This window comes from Paroedura picta, chromosome 11 (genome assembly GCF_049243985.1).
Source record: "Paroedura picta isolate Pp20150507F chromosome 11, Ppicta_v3.0, whole genome shotgun sequence".
In the NCBI taxonomy this organism is placed as follows: domain Eukaryota; kingdom Metazoa; phylum Chordata; class Lepidosauria; order Squamata; family Gekkonidae; genus Paroedura; species Paroedura picta.
Genome location: NC_135379.1, coordinates 39,959,384 through 39,980,169, shown reverse-complemented (window position 1 = coordinate 39,980,169; position 20,786 = coordinate 39,959,384). Strand labels below are relative to the sequence as shown.

The 20,786-nt window shown below is 44.1% G+C and overlaps 1 protein-coding gene across 2 annotated transcripts in view; it reads left to right on the top strand.

Moving 5' to 3' along the window:
- The window catches only part of CPNE4 (copine 4), a 206,356-nt gene that overhangs the window by 169,855 nt on the left and 15,715 nt on the right, over positions 1–20,786 (top strand). For both annotated transcript variants that reach the window (XM_077303399.1, XM_077303400.1), the window contains exons 9-11: positions 704–790; positions 3,859–3,918; positions 14,735–14,868. In XM_077303399.1, the coding sequence (XP_077159514.1) occupies positions 704–790; positions 3,859–3,918; positions 14,735–14,868 (281 nt within the window). The remainder of the gene's footprint in view (positions 1–703; positions 791–3,858; positions 3,919–14,734; positions 14,869–20,786) is intronic.

Genomic DNA, 20,786 nt, shown 5'->3' with positions numbered 1-20,786 from the left:
GGGCCCCAGTGGACCCAGTGTCTGTCATCGGGGGGGGGGGGCTTGGGGGCAAATTGGAAGCGAGGGTTTGGGTCGACCTCAACCAAATGCCTGGCGGAGGAGCTCCCTTTTGCAGGCCCTGTGGAACTGTGACCCCTGATGTCCCTTCCAACTCTATGATTCTATGTTGTATGATTCTATAAAAAATAACCTGGTCGGGTTTATTCCTAGAACAAAGAACAACCTGCCGCTGGAGTGCCTCCCAGCCCGTATCCCTTATGACAGCCACTGTCAGGTGCCAATTATGCTTCTGATACAGCAGATATGATTACCAGATGGTGGGGCTGGGGATGACAGTGGATGGTTCATGGCTCTTTCATTCACACCCTGCGGTTGAGAGTTCCCAAGCATTTGCTTGGCCGCCCCTGAGGACAGAACATTGGGCTAAACGGATCTTTCCTCTTTTCCAGCAAAGCAGCAGTGGTCTTCTGATGTACTTCAAATAACTTTGCTAAAAGGAATCATGTTTACATACTGAGATGGACATGTTGGCAGAAGGACATAAACTAGGTCTAATTCCTGCCTGATAGGAGTCTTTAGGCTGGGTTTGTGTCGAGTGATTCTTGTTTTGCTCCCATTTGCTGAGAACACACTCTGCCCCCTGAATGAATTATTCAGTTTTGTACGAGGAATGGCTTTCACTCTGGGGCTTGTGTTTTCACAGGTGCAGTGGGAGTGCCTAAACCCCAAATACAAAGTCAAGAAGAAGAATTACAAGAACTCTGGCATCGTCATTCTTAACCTGTGCAAGGTGCTGTCATTGAAACCATTCCCTATAATTAAAAGTGGAAAGTGTTGGGTTTTTTTTTTTTAACCTAAGATGCTGAAATGGAACACAGTTGAGGAAAGAAAGCTGGAGTCAGCGATCCACATTTTGCAGACATCCCTGTGTAAAAATAAATACGTTGAAGCATATCACAGAAGGTTAACTATGGTGAGAGACTCCCCAAAGTAGCATAACAGATGATGTTGCTAATTCAGGGTATATCAACATTTTCATAGGGCTGACAGCTGTGATGCAGAACTGGGGCTGTTGACCCTTCCAACAGCTCAGCTCCATTCTCTGAAAGACAAATATTGACAGACAAATATTTGCTTAGTGAAAGTAATCCTGGTATTTTGTTGGCTCTCTTAATTCATGCCAAAGGAACAAAACCTGAATCACTGATGTATTTCACTGTGGGTTCATAATTCTATGGATCAGTCTTTCCTGAGATTACTCTCCAACCATTAAGGACGTTTCATCATGGGGGTGACCCCTTGCTTTCCCTCTGCTTTCCCCCCACACCTATCATTTCCCCTTTGCTTTATTATTTTCCCCCTTTCTGTTGGTTCTAGGAATATCATTCTAGTGTTAGGGCACCATAGTGATATATCTAGGGGGTTACAACTAGAAATGACTCCACAGGAGGGTGGAAAGGTGCAGACTGGCTTTCCCATCCACACTTTCCACAGACCAATTTTGCATACAATCTTTCAGGAAAGAACATACCAAAGCAAAACTAGGGAAATCCTCAGTGGATGATCTGTGACTGGGTCTTTCCCATCTTTGAACGGGTTGAGGGTTGTTGTGCAGGGACCCGATTCACACCAGAATTGTGGCATGGTGCGGAAAGGAGTTGAACTTTTCTATCCCTCAGTCATTTAGACCAAGGGTAGTCAACCTGTGGTCCTCCAGATTAGTGGTCCCCAACCTGCGGGCCGTGGCCCGGTGCCGGACCGCAAAGGCCATGGCACCGGGCCGCGGCTCCCTCTCCTCGCCCCCCCCTGCAGTAAAAAACTTCCCAGGCCACAAGCTTGTGGCCCGGGAAGCTTCTTACTGCGGGAGGGCGGGGAGAGGGAATCAGGGCCGGGCTGCGCATCACGCATGCACGGCCTGTGCGGGCGCGGCCCGCAGCCACAGCGCAATGTGTGGCCGTGGTCCGCGCGGGTGTGGCCCGATGCCCTGCCGGTCCCCAGCCTCAGAAAGGTTGGGGACAACTGCTCCAGATGTCCGTGGACTACAATTCCCATGAGCCCCTGCCAGCAGACGCTGGCAGGGGTTCATGGGAATTGTAGTCCATCGACATCTGGAGGGCGACTACCCCTGATTTAGACTATCAAAAGCCAGCCGCCTCCTATTGTGATTTGTTGTGGAAAGGGAGGGGTCGCCTTCCCCCTTGTTCTTTCCAGACAGAGTTTTGGTTTTGTAAAAACTACTACAAATTTGCTCTGAATCCAGACTTTTTACAATCTTTTAAAGCATTAGAAAAATCTGCTTACAGCTCTCTGTGTCATGTCTGTTTTTTTGCACCTCAGATTCTGAATTGCAAGGAATGGTAGGAAAATTTTCGGACAAAATCCGCCATCAAATTCTTCCATACATGCCCTTCACTGAAATAAATGGGAACTGCTGCCCTCTGGTGAACCAGAGCTTGTGCAGGAGACTATCCCAGTGTATAGTCCTAGTCACAAAACTGTGAAAAGAACCCAGCTTCATTTGTGAGTCATGCAACTTCATTTATAAACAATGGTGGAATTACAGCTCTTTTTTTGCCCATTGATTTCAATTGACTTAGACGGCTACAACACTATTTAGGATTGCTCGCAGTTGTTAGGGAGGGGCACAAATTGGCTGACGAATTAAAATTTATCACAAATTTAGCACAAATTTCAGGATTCGTGAACTGAAGTTCGTGAACCGAGGAACCACAAATTTTGGCACAATTTTGGCACCAGTTCTTTACAAGTTTAAAGGAACTGCAGAAGGCACCCCAAAACAGCTGAGTGGCTCACTGATCAGATGTTTTTCAGGTTTTCTGCAGGGCTATGAGCCACATGAACCAATTCAGTTTGTAAATAAACCTTCTAGTTCAGGGTTCAGTTTGTGATTCAGGCATGAACCATGCCGCATTTTCTGTTTTCATGCTCATCCCTGCCAGCAAAATATGGCCATTCATAAATGGATTATAATTGCTAAGGAAAATATTGTAAGTGAAAACTGAACAATATCATGTCAGTATGCTGGTGGGGAGGATAAATGACAAAAGAAATTTTGCTGTGAAAGCACATCAAGAAAGAACACTTCCCAATGCCCTTTGACTTTAGTACCGCTTCATATGTGTTGACTTTCTCTGAAAAGGAAAGGAAAAGGAATGCCAAATAAAGGATATTTGTGGCCATTCTCCACTGCAATCTCAATTCATTTGGTTGTTGTTGTTGTTGTTGTTGTTGTTGTTGTTGTTGTTGTTGTTGTTGTTGTTGTTGTTGTTGTTGTTGTTGTTGTTGTTGTTGTTGTTGTTGTTGTTGTTGTTGTTGTTGTTATTATTATTATTATTATTATTATTTTGTGACGCAGAGATGCAGGACTGCCCACTCCAGGGCTAATGTGCCAAATAGCATATCAATGACAATCCTTCTCTTTCACACAACCTGTTTGAATCCCTTAAAGTTGCATTAAATAGAGGAAGTGAGAGGAGCCTTCCATGCCACTAGAAATATTGTGGTATGTTCCCCTCAGTTGCATGATAATGTATGAATCCTGTGTGATATTACTAGGATGAAGAGCTTGTAGAACAGTGCTGTTTTCCATCTCTCTGTACAACCCCTTCCATTATCTTTAGAAATAATAAGGAGTGGGAAAAGATACTGTCCTCTCTCCAGTGCCCTTAAAGGCTTGGGACAGGTAGGGGACAGGAGACCATGAGTGTGTTCTTTGCTTTTCCTGCAATGTTCTTTCAAGAAACTTCCTTTGAAGAAGCATTTCACCATGCACTACAGAACGAAGTACTTAAGACCATAACATTTTAATCTAAGTTTCTCTCTTTCTCTTATTTCCAGATTCACAAGATGCATTCATTCTTAGACTACATCATGGGGGGCTGCCAAATACAGTTTACAGTAAGCAAATTTTAACTGGATATAATGTACTTATTCAAATCCAAGATTAGGGTGTTTTTTCCCCCTCTCCAAGTATTCCAAAAAGGGGGAAGGTGTCTTACATAAGCAATAATGTTCAGCAATCATTTGTGTGTGTGCATGTAACATTTTTAGTGTGGGTCATCTGATATTCAGATTTGTCTTCCTTTTGAGCAAATACAGTGCATGTTAGTTCACATGTAGGATAAATGAGACATCAAGTAACAGTTTTTCCATTCAGACAAAGGTTTTTATACAGTCAGGATTTTTTCTTTTTTTAAAAAAGGGTTGGCCGCCATGTTTCAGAACAACTTGGGGAAACTTGTAGTTTTTCCACAAGGGTTATTACTTTCCTGTATTATAGCTTTTTCTTGGTTATTAAAAACTGGCTATTTGTATGTGTCATTACTGATGAGCCCTAGCAGAAATTCCATTGATGGTATTGGCTGGAAACAGTGAGTCAGATTTATACACACACACTCTAAAATAGCGGTCCCCAACCTTCTTGTAGTCGGGGACCGCCTCTGAGGGTGGGAGAGAGCTGGTGGCCCAGTTGCCACTAGGTGGCGCTAACACGCATGCGCAGAACAGCTGCACGTGCTCATTTTCGCCAGCAGGGGGCGCAAACACGCATGCGCAGCAGCTCCGCGCGTGCGCGCTTGCGTCGCTGGCGTGCCAGCGGCCGCGCCTGCCTCTTCCCCCCCTCTCACTGTGGGGGGGGAAGGCCGGCGCAGCTGCTGGCGGCCTGGTACCATGGCCTTAGCGGCCTTGTACCGGGCCGCGGACCAGGGGTTGAAGACCCCTGCTCTAAATCATATATCGTCAGAAAAAGAAAGGGCAATCAAATAGAAGCATGATAAGACATTTAAACAGCTGCAGTCCATCTAAAGTCAATCACTGCTTTAGAGTGCAATCCACATCATATTTTTGGAAATTCAGGAACATTTATTCCCAAGAGAATACACATAGGGAAGGCAAAAAGTCTCAGGTCAAAGCAAAGAGCAAAGAAAAAAGGGGATGCAAGTTACCAAATTTATTAGCCTGTTACAGGGCAGCCAACCTTCAAATGATTTCAAATGACTTCAAACGATTTCAGAGGTGTCATGGTATCAAGAGGACAAAATGATATTATCTACAGAACAGGAATATATAAATATGCCTTTATATGCTTTTCTGTGGATGAATAAAAGCAATCAAAAACTGTTCTGCAAATTTGATAATATAAACTTTAATGTTGTGATAAAGGTTTATAACAGAGGCAGTGAGTACTTGTTCCCTGCCAGTTCTCTGTTAGCATCTGCTGTGAAGAGATAGGGAATGTACCCAAAACACTGAGATAAAAAAAGTTTAAGAATTGGGCAAATGCAAAGTTTGGAAGGTATTTAGATTTATTGAACAGTAATGGGGTTACTGGAGGGAAAGTGATATGCTTCAGCCCTTGTCACATCTCAGAAACTAAGCAGGCTCTACTCTGGTTTGTACTTGGATGGGAGACCTCCAGGGAAGGCTACAGAGGAAGACAATGGCTAATTACCTCTGCTTTTCACTTGCCTTGAAGTTGCCAGAAGTCAGCTGTGACTTGACAGCACTTTACTCACACACAGCTACAATAGGGTGATTGATACTACTTGTACAATTCCAAATCTTACAATTTCAATTTTTGATTATTTTCAAATGTATCCAGTTTCGTATCCTTACAAATAAGAAATAAAGTAAGACTTGTGATGAGTTTTATTTGTTGGTATGATGATCTGCATTTTTTAAAGATTAAAAGTCTTGTATGAACTGATATAGGATTGTGAAGAGTTAATTCTTCACAGGAACCTTGAGTGCCTGGCTGCTCCAAGGAATCTGATTGGTTAGCATCAACGGTGCAGAGAAAGACTTCAGAAATGGATACTAAGGAGAAATTCAGTGTCATTCCGCGCCTGTTAAATGTAGTGAAATGCTTACCTTATGAAACCGCTACATTTTTGGTGTTTTCCACGATGTCGCCAACATCCAGCATCCAAACAGCAAACCGGTAGCTACATCCTCCATTTTAAAGTGATAGCTGGAGAATCGCATAATGTAGATTCCCCCGAGTAAAAGTGCAAGCTAGAGGAGAGCAACCAGCAGGCTGCATGCTGAAGAAAGGTGTGGAGGCAAAGAAGCGCTATCTCCGCCTCCAATGCCCTGACCTCACAACCGCCTCCCTCTCCCTTCTACCAGGGACAGGATTTTTTTTAAGCAAACTGCCTAGAGCAACAAATAGGCATTCATTCATGCAAGCAAAGCAAAAAAAAAATCCCCCCACAGTTTAAAGCATGCCTCTTTAAAGTTTTCTCCCCCCTCCAATTAGAAATTATTCTTCCCCCACCCCCCACATCAAAGGACTCGAATCACTAGGGGCCCGATCCGGCAGCTGGGGCTTTGGAGCCCATTAAAGTCTATGTCACCATAGACTATAATGAGAATTTCAGCATTCCTAACTTTCCCAGGGCCTGGGGGGGGGGGGTTCCGGTTTGAGGTAGAGCCTTCAAACTTTCAGGGTAGCTCTGGGAGGCTCTTTCCTGACTCCCTTTCAGAATGATTAGTCTGAGGGGTCTACATCTAGGAGCTCCAGCAGAGGATGCCCCCATCCCACTATTATAACCAATGGAGAGTCTGTCCCATAGCACAGGGGTAGTCAACCTGTGGTCCTCCAGATGTTCATGGACTACAATTCCCATGAGCCCCTGCCAGAAAATGCAAATGCTGGCAGGGGCTCATGGGAATTGTAGTCCACGAACATCTGGAGGACCACAGGTTGACTACCCCTGCCATAGCATATAATGGAGGGATCTAATGAGCTGTGTGGGAAAGAGAAGGAGTTTCACATTTCATCTATGCAAAAAAAAATTCCAATTGAGACCACAGAGTCCACTTTGCTATTACTGTTGTTGCTGTGGTTTATCAGAGTCTGAATAGTTTTATTGTATGTGCCATTGACCATCACAATGCTGCCAAATATACCAGATATACAAAAGGCATAAAATAAAATCATAAATCTTATCACTGACAAAAGTTAAGATGGACTAGTAGAAACAAAATCAGAGTTAAAGCTGTTAAGGCAAGGTAATTTTGATTGCATAGTTTAGCTATGGTTTATTGTTAGCCTATTCAAAGGCAAAAGGATAATTTTTCTTTAAAGAGACATAATTATCCGGGGAGCCCAGTTCTAAATTGAAAGACAGTGGTGTAAGGGTTAAAGCTGTGAATCCTTAATACGCATTGTGACTGCCTGCTTTAGCTAAACTGAGATCACAGCTTCTCTGTGTGTTTTTTTTTAAATTTCGCTTAAAGATTATTCCAGGTAGCAAAATTGAAAAAAACAGTTATTGCAGGAGATTGTGACAAGATAAGAAAAGAGGTGCCGTGATTTAGAGGGATTCTTAGAACAGAATCAGGACCGGTTTTTCTGAGAGCACAGGTGCAGCGTTCTGAAGTTACTCCTAACTCAGCCCACACTCTTTTTGTTTTCAAATTAATTACGTTTCCATTGAGTCTGAGCAGCATGTAGACAATACGATGCAGCTGTGATCTGAAAGGCCATTTGATAGGGGAGGGAAACCAAGATGCTAAGCATGGGTTTGGGAACAAAAAGCCTATAGTATGATGTACCTGCTAATTTGAAGAGCTAATGAGAGCTTTGGTAAGCGTCACGCTGTGTTTTCGGAGGATGTTCTGCACATCCTTTGTAAGTGCATCATTTTTGGCTAGAACGAACATCTTTGATGAATAAAAGCAAACTTTTTTGTACTCATAACCTCCATTTTGGGGGGTAGAACCTCAAGCCATCCCATTTGGGGCATTAGATCCCATTAGATGAAAACAGCCAAACCAGGTTTTACTGAAGAAGTTCCAGGTTGACTAGAACCATTGCGTGAATGAACTCATATTGGTATAGCAGCTGAGGAAAAAAGAATTAACACTGCCTTTAATACTTTAAGCCTAGGTCTGTGCAAAGGTGACAGACAAATGTGACACCCACCAGGGTACACTGCTGTCCCCTCCCCACATAATTCCCACTTCTCTCACTTTCCCCCGTTTCCCACATTTGCTCTAGTTTTAGTTATTCCTCTCTCTTTACTAGCCTTCCCTGCCCCCAAATTTCTTTCCTTCCCTGACTTTCACCTTATTTTGGTTACTTCATTCTCCCCTGGTTGCCACTTCTGATGCCTCTTCTCCTCCAAAGCCCTTCCCCACAAGTTCCACAGTTCCCCTGCCCTTCCCACAGCCTCTCCACATGCTGTCTCCACTTCTCAAACTTTTACTGCTGTGTTTCATCTGTCCCTATCTGACATTTTCTCATCTCACTCTTTTTTGGCATGTGGGGTTGCTTAGAAACCCCAAAATGGCTGCTGAGATCACACAAGGTCCCAGATGCCATTTTGAGGTTGCTAAGCAATCCCATATAGCATTGCTGAGGCCCCCTGCTTGAAATAGTGTTACATGGAGTTGACTGATGGACTTGTAGTCCTTTTTCTGTGTATCTACTGAAGTACCATTCACCTGGTACACTGACAAAGACCATAAATCCTTCAGCAAATTCCATCGTACACTGAATTTATGGTAGGGGGGAATCGACAATTTAATATAGAGTTGCTTAGCAACTCCAAAGTGGCAGCCAAGATCTCAAGGTGCAATTGTGTGTTATCTTGGCCTGCCTTTGGTTTTGCTATTATATATATATAAAGTTCCAGTATATTCACAAAACACCCTGATGGCTTTTTTCTTAAAACTTTCTATATTTAAAGATCTGGATTTTTCTGGGAGTTTCTATGAATTAGCAGGAAATATGCCAATAACCTCAGATGATCCTCTCTTAGGCCCATTATGCACGGAATGGAAGGTCCGCATTCGGGGTGGAATGGCAGCGTTTAAAATCACCAATTATGCACATTGCAGGCGGCAACCGGGCGCAAAGTCAATGTAGGCTGCCGAAAAAGCCGCGTTAGATGCGGAAGAAAGGCCCATTATGCACGGCCGCCGAAACGGCGATTTTGGGTCACATGGAAAACGCGGAGGGGGAAGACGCAACGCACACTGGTTATGCACAGGGCGGGGCGCAACGGCAGTAAAACCCAGAGTAACCGATGATGCATGCGGCAATCCGGGCGCAGCTTCTGGTTGCGCCCCAGTCACCCGGAAGCTGCGCTTTCTTCCACGTTTCACTGACGTGGCTTTTTTGGCAGCATGCACCGAAGCTGCGGCCGGTTGCAGCCGGCTCCGTGCGTTATTGGTGATTTTAGTCACAACCAGAAGCGGCTCTGGAGTACCCGCATGCATAATAGGATACTCTGGGTTTTGCTGCTGTTGCATTCCGTCCCGTGCGTAAGCGGATTGCTTCGCTTCTTCCTCTTCTGCGTTCTCCATGCTGCCGTTTCAGCAGCCATGCATAATAGGCCTTACAGAGATTTTTGATCCACAAAATGTGGCCACTCCTGGGAATATTGTGTGTCTCTGTGTGTATACACTCACACACACACACATACTAGGATTATGGTTCTAGGTTTAAAGAACCGGGTCCAAACACATGCCTTTTATACTAGACATGGTCACCCCCATATATTGCATTGGTGAACCATTTTTTCACATTCCCCCATCTTATTCAAGCATTCTTTGAAGAGATTGAATGTACCAATGATTTTATCTAAGTACTCAGCATGTCAATGTGAGCCTGCTTAAGCTATCCATTTCTTTGGATTATTTTATTTATTACACTGTTTCCTTTTGAGAGGAAAAGTAGCATCAATGCAGCTCATGTGACATGATGTTCAATGCGGAGCATATCCACAGGTCTGATTATTTGTTGAATTGTGATGCCTTGAGTGTTCTTTGTCTAAATTGTTTATATTATCAAGCCAAAGAGATAATTAACACTATGCAGTAGACATAAACTGAAGCTTACATTGATCACTTGGGTCCATGTGGCCAAACGGTGGCTCTCCAGATGTCCATGGACTACAATTCCCATGAAGAAGAAGAAGAAGAAGAAGAAGAGTTGGTTCTTATATGCCGCTTTTCCCTACCCGAAGGAGGCTCAAAGCGGCTTACAGTCGCCTTCCCATTCCTCTCCCCACAACAGACACCCTGTGGGGTGGGTGAGGCTGAGAGAGCGCTGATATCACTGCCCGGTCAGAACAGTTTTATCAGTGCCGTGGCGAGCCCAAGGTCACCCAGCTGGCAGCATGTGGGGGAGCGCAGAATCGAACCTGGCATGCCAGATTACAAGTCCGCACTCCTAACCACTACACCAAACTGGCTCTCTACCACTACACCAAACCACTACACCAAACTGCCAGCAGGGGCTCATGGGAATTGTAGTCCATGGACATCTGGAGAGCCACCATTTGGCCTCCCCTACAGGAACACTACTATAGTTCCACTTAGGTCACAGAATAAATCAACAGGCAATCAACAGTAATACTTTCTAGAAGCGACTCTGTTTTCCATCAATGTGAGGTTGGCTTGGGGATCCTGTTTGTTCAGTCTTATCCCAGGCATGACCCATGGGGTGGGCTGTCTCTCTCTCTCTCTCTCTCCCTGTTACCTGTCGATAAAACAGCACAGCAAAATAGCAATCTTCATAAAAATTGTGATAAATAAAATATAGCATTTGTCAAATTAAATTCATTACATTAATTAATAGATTCTGCATGGGAAATCAATAGTTTAAAGAACTGTTTCTTTCCTGAGTGTTGGGTTCAGGTGCACTTTCCCGTCAGTGTAAGAGAGCTTTTCTGTCCCTTCAGCATCCCACTGATCCCTGCAAAATACTGCTCCTGTGGGTAGGGGATCTTGAGGAGGGATTTAAGAGAGTCCTGCAGCAGGTAAAGGGAATCAACAGAAATCAAGAATTTAATCTGGAGCCAATGCATGCCATTTCATTTTCTAAGTCTTCAAAAGAGCTCTATTCACTATAATTCTCTCTGCCAGTGAGGCTCCTCAAACTGGCAAAAAATGTACCCCACACCCCAAATGTTCTGGATATGTATTAGCTAAACTATAAATCTGGATTATCATAGCAGAACGGGGGGGGGGGGGGCTATGCAAATGATTATATACAGTAAATGGCAACATTGTAATCAGCTGGAAACTTTTTTTGCTGTTTGGCCATAAATACGTCTTCATTCTTTGTAATGCTGAATTTTATTCCCTTTGTATTATTCCAGTTCATGCAATTATATTGTTTGTCTTGTGTGTTTCTTCTGGTTCACTGGGAATATTCCATGATAATGCTGTCCTCAGTATTCACTGAGCTAGAAATCCCTCCCCTACTTAAAATAAAAAAAGAAGACTTGATTTCGGAAAGGTTAAGTAAAATGTGTTTAACTGCCAGATCCCTCTCACTTCTCCAAAACGAAGGGCATGGTGTTCAAGTTCCCAAAATCTGCGCATAGCTCATTATATCTGCCTCCTGGCTCACCTTCTGGCTTTTTATCATCTATAGCTAGATGATGGATGGATGGATGGATGGATGGATGGATGGATGGATGGATGGATGGATGGATGGATGGATGGATGGATGGATAGATGGATAGATAGATAGATAGATAGATAGATAGATAGATAGATAGATAGATAGATAGATAGATAGATAGATAGATAGATAGATAGATAGATAGATAGATAGATAGATAGATAGATAGATAGATAGATAGATAGATAGATAGATATCTGTGTGTAAGAAATACAGTACAGTTATTACTATTACAATAATCTGTAGTTGATACAGTAAGAATGAAATGAATGTAAGCATCAGAAACTAAACTCTCTCTCTCTCTCTCTCTCTCTCTCTCTCTCTCTCTCTCTCTCTCTCTCTCTCTCTCTCTCTCTCTCTCTCTCTCGTATGTGTGTGTGTATGTGTGTTTGGTGCAGAACATTTTAATTTTGCAATGATTTTGTGCTAGACAGATGTGTGAACCTGCAAGCACCTGAGTGTGGGAGTTTAAATTAAGCTCTGATTACTTAGAACTTGTAATTAGACAAATGAACATTGTGATGTAATTGGAACAGGCTGTGTTTCATTTGTTTTACTGTGATAAGTACTACTGAAACAATCCCAAAATGTCATTTTAGTCAGGTATACTGAGATTTGAGGAAATATGCAGTTAATTTTGGAAATTATTCTGAAATACTAGGTAGGGTCTTTTGGGGAACTTGGAAATAAGTATAATATCACCAGTTTGGTGTAGTGGTTAGGTGTGCAGACTTCTAATCTGGCATGCCGGGTTCGATTCTGCACTCCCCCACATGCAGCCAGCTGGGTGACCTTGGACTTGCCACGGCACTTATAAAACTGTTCTGACCGAGCAGTGATATCAGGGCTCTCTCAGCCTCACCCACCCCACAGGATGTCTGTTGTGGGGAGAGGAATGAGAAGGTGATTGTAAGCGGCTTTGACATTCCTTAGGGTAGAGAAAAGCATAATATAAGAACCAACTCTTCTTCTTCTTCTTCTAACCATATCCAACCCATCCAAGTTGGATGAAAGGACTGCACTAAGCCAGATGCCTTTCTTCATCCCAAGAAGGCTTCTAACTGACTGATTATGCACAGCAGCAGCCATGCTGGGCTGCTGCCAAGTCCTTGTGGTGGGTTGGCATGCCCAACTACTTCCGGCATATGCATGGGGGAGGGATTCCCTCACTATATGCAGACTGCCCGGCGTAGCATGTGCACACAACGCCAGAGCTGGAAAACCTGGTGTGCTGCCCAGTGGCAGAAGCAGCAGGGTGGGAGCAGGGGGCATGAGGCCCCCACCGCACAATGGCAGGGAAGTGGCATACCGCTCTCCCTCCAAGGTGGGGGTGGAGGAATGCCCTAGCCGCCTCTGCAGCTCTGCGGCTCTGCAGAGCTGACAGAGGTGTGCAGCATCACTGCAGGGACACCGTAGGTTTGATTCCCTGAAGAGACACCGTAGATTGGGGGAGGAGCTGGGCCTTTGGGCCCGGCTTTTCCGATTATGCATAGTGCTGGCCTGACCTAGCCCCCACTGGCATCCGTGGCATCTCAGGGAACGTGGAAGACTCAGGCCAGGGCTGAGCGGCGGCCAGGATGGTGGCAACATAGAGCATAATCAGGGATTAGGCCCGCAGCCCTGTCGCCACCAACCCGGACATTCCGCCCTGTGCATAATCAGTCACTGTGTGGAAAGGAATCCTTCAACTGAGTTCATTATTTATAAATTAGGTGGGCCTCAGGTGGAGGTGAACTAGAGTACAGTTCTACAACTTGCCCACAGAAACAATTGGTGCCTTTTAAACAACCTTCAAATAGCAAGGAACCCAAAGGCCATCTAGTCCTGTTCCTTTCCCATCTGTATATTCATTACCGCTACCACTTGGTCAGATATGAATTTCAGGCTGCGGTATGCCAGACAGGCAAACAAGTGAAGCAATCCACTAGAAAGTGTCCAAACATTGTTCCGCTGAGTATGGAACGAACTTACAGAGCCTATACATACTATGTCATGAGCTTGGTTTGGTGGCTAGGAGAGCAGACTTCTAATCTGGCGAGCCGGGTTTGATTCTGCGCTCCCCCACATAGAACCAGCTGGGAGACCTTAGGCTTGTCACAGCACTGATAGAACAGTTCTGACCGAGCAGTAGCTTGATCTCCCTCACAGGGTGTCTGTTGGGGGAGAGGAAAGGGAAGGCGAATGTAAGCCATTTTGAGACTCCTTCTGATTTAGAAAAGTGACATTCAAGAACCAACCCTTCTTCTTCTTCATGAAAGAATGTTTTGTTTTATTTTAGAAATTTTATTTCTAAAATGTCATTACTATACCCGATCGTGTTCATGTTTCTTCAGGGCTGAGCTCCCTGAATCTTCATGACCCAGTAAAGGGTACCCATTCCCCACACAAACACACATGCAAATATATTATGGTCCAAGATGCTATGGTGAAAGCAAGTCACCATCTTTGGATGCAAGTCTTCTGAATTACTTGAGGAAAATGGTGACCTGGCCCTCACCCGCTCGTCCTCCTTGCCAGAACTGCAGCCACCCACGCCGCGTAGGCATGCAGCACGCTGGCCCTCTGCCCTGCCCTGGCTCACCACCCTGACTGCCCCCCCAGCAGGATGGGCCCCTGCCGCCAGGATCCCCAAGGCTTCCCCCTCCTCACTGGCTACCCACTGCCTTTTTTACGGTGACATCACACACCCGCTGTTTCTTCCTTTGAACAGAAAGGGGAAAAAAGGAAAGAGGGCCTCCTCTTACCCCCATTCACCTGGCCACTCACCAGCCACTGCTCCTTCAGCTGAAGGAAGGGGGAGAGATAAGAAACAAATCCCCCAACAAGCATCAAGGCAGAGGCAGGAGGCCAGCCAGCACACTCTCACTGCACCCACACCCACCACGGCCTTCCCACCTGTTCTGCAGCCACTGCTGCGACAGAGCATCCATCCATCTCAGCAGCTCAGGCGAAAGAGGCTGAGCTAGCGTACGTGGCACTGTTTAAGGCCCGGTCTTGGCTCCCACCCTGATGCGCTTGCATCAGGGTGCCTCCTCAACGTGCCGTTGGGCATATCTTCTCCCCCACTCCTTTCTTCAGGCACCTGTGCCACCGCCCAGCAATGGGGTGGCTCTTGGTAAGTCAGGCCACCTATTGTTATGGGAATACAACCCCAATAGCTGTATTGTGCGACTGGTTTTCTTTGGACAGGGGGGCATAGTCTAAGTTCATCAGTATTCTATGACATATGAATATGGTGGCACACATCTGAAAAGGTGTGTAATTCAACTTTCCCCTCTGCTCTTTCTTTTCCAGGTAGCTATAGATTTTACAGCTTCCAATGGCGACCCCCGGAACAGCTGCTCTCTTCACTACATCCACCCCTATCAGCCGAACGAATACTTGAAGGCACTGGTAGCTGTTGGGGAGATCTGCCAAGACTATGACAGGTGAAAGTGAACTACCTCTGTTCTAGCTTTCTGAAAGAACATTGGGACACTATGATAAACCTGTTGACTCTTGTTGGCTTTCCTGCAGTTCTGCACCTATTTCTTTTGGTGTTTTCTAAAGAGTTCTTTGCAATGAAGCCTTGTGTACGACTTCAGGCAAGACTTAAATAAGCCTAAACTGGATCTGTTGAGATCTAGATTGCACATCTTTTCGGTTCACAAAACCGGTCAGAACAGGTTCTAATCTCAGGCTAACCACTATCTGTATTAATATGCATAAGATGATGAAAGATTATAATAACACCCTGATGGATCAAACTAGTGGTTCATTTTGTTCAGCATCCTGTTTTCCACTATGACCAACCAATCAGATGCCCTGGAAGACTACAAGCAATGGCACAGGGGCCAAAACTATCCTTGTTAATGCTCCCTCCAGCAACTGGCATTCAGAAGTATAGTTTCTCTGAATACAGGGGTTCTGTTTAGCCATCATGACTAGTAGGTATTGAGGGACTTGTGTGTGTAGGTGTGTATTTCCATCAAGTCACAGGCAACGTATGGCAAAGGCTCTCAAGGCATGTGAGAAGCAGAGGTGGTTTGTCCTTGCTTTTTTCTGCAGCCTTCCTTGGTAGTCTCCCTTCCGTGGGCTGACCCTGCTTAGCTTCCAAGATCTGATGGGATCTATACATTTCCCTCTATACATTTGCTACCTTCCCTCTATACATTTGCCTAATACCCTTCTAAAGCAATCTGAGCAAGAGGCAAGATTATCTGGTGGTCGTGAAGTCCACCATTTAATTTTCATTGTCTTGAAGAAGTACTTCCTTTGGTCTGTTCTAGTATTTGGGGAGAAGGCTCTAGCCACTTTCTCCCCCATCCCTATGTTTATAAACCTCTTTAATGCCACTTTATAGTGTACATTGTCAGGGGCAGGAGGGGATTCATACTGGAAACTTCCAAGTTTATGGCTGGAACGACCTGAGATTGTCTGTACTTAAAAGAACAGCCTGTCAATTATGATCCCCAAAGTTTCAATCATACTTTGTCTCATTATCAGAGTCTTTGGCCTGAATAGCCTAGGCTAGCCTGAACTTGTCAAGCTGCCAAAGCTAAGCAGGGTTAGTTCTGGGTAGTACTTGGAAGGGATACCACCAGGGTACACAATGTTCTAGGTAAACAATGGCCAACCACTTCTGAAAGTCCCTTGTCTTGAAAAGCCTTTGAGGTTGCCAGAGGTCTGCTGCAACTTGTTGAATTTGTGTGATAACCTTTCTGGTATTCTGTTTTCACTCTGCAAAGCAGGGGTTGTAAAGATTTATTCGCCCAGGCTAACAATATCAATCCAACATTCAGACCAATATCATTGATTTCATCAGCTGGACTTTCTGCATCTCTCGATTAGCGTTCCAGCCTCTTCCAGATGGGCAGATCAGAGTTCTGTTATCTTCTCTCTGGGCCCCACTTCACTGCTGGGAGATGCTCCTGATATGTGGGGCAGCTTATGAAATGGATAGAACCATGTACCTATTTATCCTGGCAGAAATGACAGCTATCATATTGACAGTGAGTGCCTTGTCAGCCTGATGCTGATTATGCCTTCTGGATTATTCTTGAGGCATTTACTGTTGTCTTCCATGTAGTGCACTACAGGGGGCTGTAATTAGCTCGCTTCAAAGGGTCGCTATTTGCATGGTAATGAAACCTTCTTTCAAAGGCAAGTGAAGGAGTTGAGTGGGACACATTGTTAGAGTGTCATAAATGGGACTTCTGCAAATTGGAAAGAAGTCCCCAGAGAACATGACATTGTGTGTGTGCTAGCAAAGGGCCAAAGTAAGAACTGATTACTATTGAACACTTTGCTCCTTCCTTTGTCCCCCAAAACATACGATGTTATTAAAGTCCTCGGGATTGCATTTTCAGTCGATAAAAAGTTCTTGACTTATACAACTCATGAATCCTAACAGGTGGCTTCCAATGGAGAGGGGAGTACAGAGCATCCTGGGTGAAGTTATAATGATGACTTATAGATTTTTGGATAAACTTGACAGTGGGAAGAAATCAAGAAAGGATATGAGAGGCTAAACCTGCCAATGGATCAACTTGCAATTAGTCTTATTTAGAATGTTTTGCTGGTACACCTCAAGCTATACAAAAAATGCACATTCAACGTGTCTTTAAAAGAGGATTGTTTTTTTTATTTCGACAACCTCCCTTAAGAAAAGTACAGGGATCTTAGGAAAAAATAAATTATATTTATTATGTCAAGGGAATGTCTGTTACAGCCAAAATAAACAGGACTCTTATGATATTTTAAAGGCTCACTAGTTATTTTATGTCTAACAGTGAGGGAATGCCAAACAAAACAAAAAAGTCTTCACCCTCTGAGAGAAGAAAACAAGAGAGGTAGATAGACAAACCTCCCTGGAGAAGGAATTCCAGAATTTCAGTATCATAACTGCACTAGGTCATGCCTCATAGCAGCAAGATCTTTCATGCTCAACAAGGTCTACAGCTGGTTTACCAGCCGAAGCAGGTGAAAAGTGCTCCTAGCCACCACTGCCACCTTTTTATTCAACAAGAGGTCCAGGTCCCACAGCATCCCCAAGATACAAACATGCTCCTTTAGGGGGAGGGCAACCCCATCAAAAACAGGAGACATCCCAGTTCCTGCATCACACACACACACTCATCAATAGCATGCTATGGCAATCTTGCATGCTATGACAATCTCCAAAAGTAGGTTGACTGGTTATGTGCATAAAACACCTTTTTTAGGCTGCGTACCTTAAGTATGCTACAATCCAAAAAGTGACTGGTAATGAAACTTGTCCTCACTTCAAGCACTGGCTCAGCAACAGCTTTGATACTATTACATACTAGTGCAGACCTGAAATATATAGGTTTGTCTTGTGTTGCCAGAAATCAAATGCACACCTGCCAATCAACTAAAATTCAAAGCTGTGAAGTTGTATAGACTAGTGTCTAATTGCAGACCCTTTGGCCATTACTGAGCCATTTAAAAGTCACAGAATATTCACTAACATTTTAAATTGTGGTGAGTGTCACCTGTCACAAGACTCTGAGAATATCATAAGACAACTAATTTGGAAAAAAAACTTAAATTTAGCTTGGGTGTGCTGTTGTTGAGGAAGGAATGCAGAAAGGGGATGAAGGCTGAAATTTATTCAAAATCACTTCACCTTGTATATAAAGGTTTTTCTACTATGGGATGCCTAGCCCAGGATAGCCTGATCTTGTCAGAACTCAGAAGATAAGTAGGGTTTGCCCTGGTTAAATCATGGATGGGAGACCGCAAGGTTGCTATGCTGAGACAGGCAAACATAAACTGCCTTTGAACATCTCTTGCCTTGGAAACCCATGAGGGGTCACCATAAATCATCTGCAGCTTGACAGCAAAACAAACAGATCATAGAATAATTGAGTTGGAAGGGACCTCCTGGGTCATCTAGTCCAACCCCCTGCACTATGCAGGACACTCACATCCCAATCGCTCATCTACTGTAACCTGCCACCCCCTTGAGCCTTCACAGAATCAGCCTCTCTGTCAAATGGCTATCCAGCCTCTGTTTAAATATTTCCAAAGATGGAGAACTACCACTTCCAGCCAGTTCCACTGAGCAACTGCTCTAACTGTCAGGAACTTCTTCCGGATGTTTAGACGGAATTTCCTTTGAATTAAGTTCATCCCATTGGTTCTGGTCCATCCCTCTGGAGCAAGAGAGAACAACTCTGCTCCATCCTCCATATGGCAGCCTTTTAAATACTTGAAGATGGTTATCAGATCCCCTCTCAGTCATCTACTCTCCAGAATTAATAGAGCAAGCTCCCCCAACCTTTCCTCATATGTCTTGTTCTACAGACCCCTCATCATCTTAATTGCCCTCCTCTGGACATGCTCCGGTTTGTCTACATCCCTCTTCAGCTGTGTTGCCCAAAACTGACCACAGTACTCCAAGTGAGGCGAAATCAGAGCAGAGTAAAGCGGTACCATCACCTCCCGTGATCTGAATACTCCGTTTGATACAGCCCAAAATCCCATTTGCCTTTTACCAATTAACTTCACTGAATGTGAAAAGATCTGCTCTTTCGCTAACTAACCATCACTGCCTCCCTATCTTTGTTCTCCTGTCATTTCGTACTGGCCTTGATAGTTTTAGCTAGAGTCTTATGTATTTTTATTCCAGAGTAGCTTCTTTTAAGAGATATCAGTGAAATGGATGGGCATGTTATTTGCATTCAGCTTCTTTAGTTAATTCATTAGTAGATGCCTCTCAGTGTTTACCTTTAGGGCATGTGTATTCCCTATGTTCATTAGATATTCTTCTTGTAGGTAAGACACTTGCCATTTCTCCATGCTCTTACAGCACAATTATGGAGACATATTTCTTCATAGTCAGCAGATTCCACTTCCCCAAACCACCTCAGGAGCAATTTGTAAGAGAACGTTTTAATGTAAAACTGACAGAGCAGGAATTAAAGCTGGCGCGTATCTCGTTTTTTTAAAATGCATATCGTGTGGTGCAGAAATCACCCAGCATTGAGAGACCAAGCTGTTTTCTGATCTCAGTACATTTTTGTATTTTAATTATGAAGGATGAAAGTGAGATGATGCACTTGAAATCAGCCATGCATTATGGGATGGACTTCTTAAACTTGGCCATTACGATCAGTGGGAAAATGGTGGTGTTTTCACCCTCCAAAAGGGGGCAGACATATAAGGGGGGGTCACATGAACTGGGTAGGGGGTAGGTTGCACCTGTTGCTATCTTGGGGAGTTCTGATCGGCAGAGAGTATGGAGGCTTTTTGCTGCAGGGTGGTGGGTGGAAAGGGGGCAGATCCACACCTTTCCTAACCCACACATCTGGTGCTTTTCCGAGGAGACTCTCTGCTGCTAGGACTAGGGGTGCATAGGCTGGGTACTGTCACATTCAAGAAACCTCTTGACCTTCTTGGAGTTCTTACTATGAAAGTCCAGTTCTAAGTTATTCTTTTATGCTAGCATAACGTCCGTTTATGCTTAAAAAAAAAATCAACTTGTTTATCCATCTGCTTTGTCCTTTCATAAAATTTGTTTGCTTTAAAAAATCACCTTTGTTACGCAACCCATTTCCTTTTAGAGGCCAAATATTTTGAATTCATAAATCCACTTTCTAATTTAAAAAAATAGCAGTAATCTTTCACAAACCCAGAGACACACACCTTTCCTTTTCTTCCTGCTCGGTGAGGTCACTTCCTCCAGTCTCTCATTAATATATTACATAACTTTTTTTCTGAACAGTTAATACCCACTAAAAAGCATCAGCCAACCATTTTGAGCCATTAACTAAATAAAGGCATAAGTTGTTAATAGGGTTTCCAAGGGCCTATTCTGCACACATAGGATAATGCACTTTCAATGTGCTTTGGCAGCTGGATTTTCCTGCGCGGAACAGGAAAATCTACTTCTAAAGTATGTTGGAAGTGCATTATCTATTGTGTGCAGAACAGGCCCAGGTTTCCCCTGGCCACCAGCAGGTAAGCAGGGGTAGTTTTGGGAAACTCCTGCACTCATTCCGCAGTTGTCAGGGTTTTTTTCACTGCATCAGATTCTAAATGTAGACTCCAAATTTGCACCTGGCATTCTGCATCTGTGGTTTTCTCCCATCACTAGTTTTGCATTTTCATTGGGAGAGTGGGCAGTCTGCTTCCCATCATGCCTCCCCCTTTTTAAATATATGAACACACACAATAATGCACTTGCACAGTTACACAATCAACAATTTGTAAAAATCTTAAGAGCCAGAATTTTGCATAAAAGGTTTGTTATCCAACAGGACTTTAAGAAGGCCACTGCAGCGTTTTTTCGACTGTGGAAACAGTCCTGGAGATCTGGGTATGGAGCCTGGGGGGGGGGGGA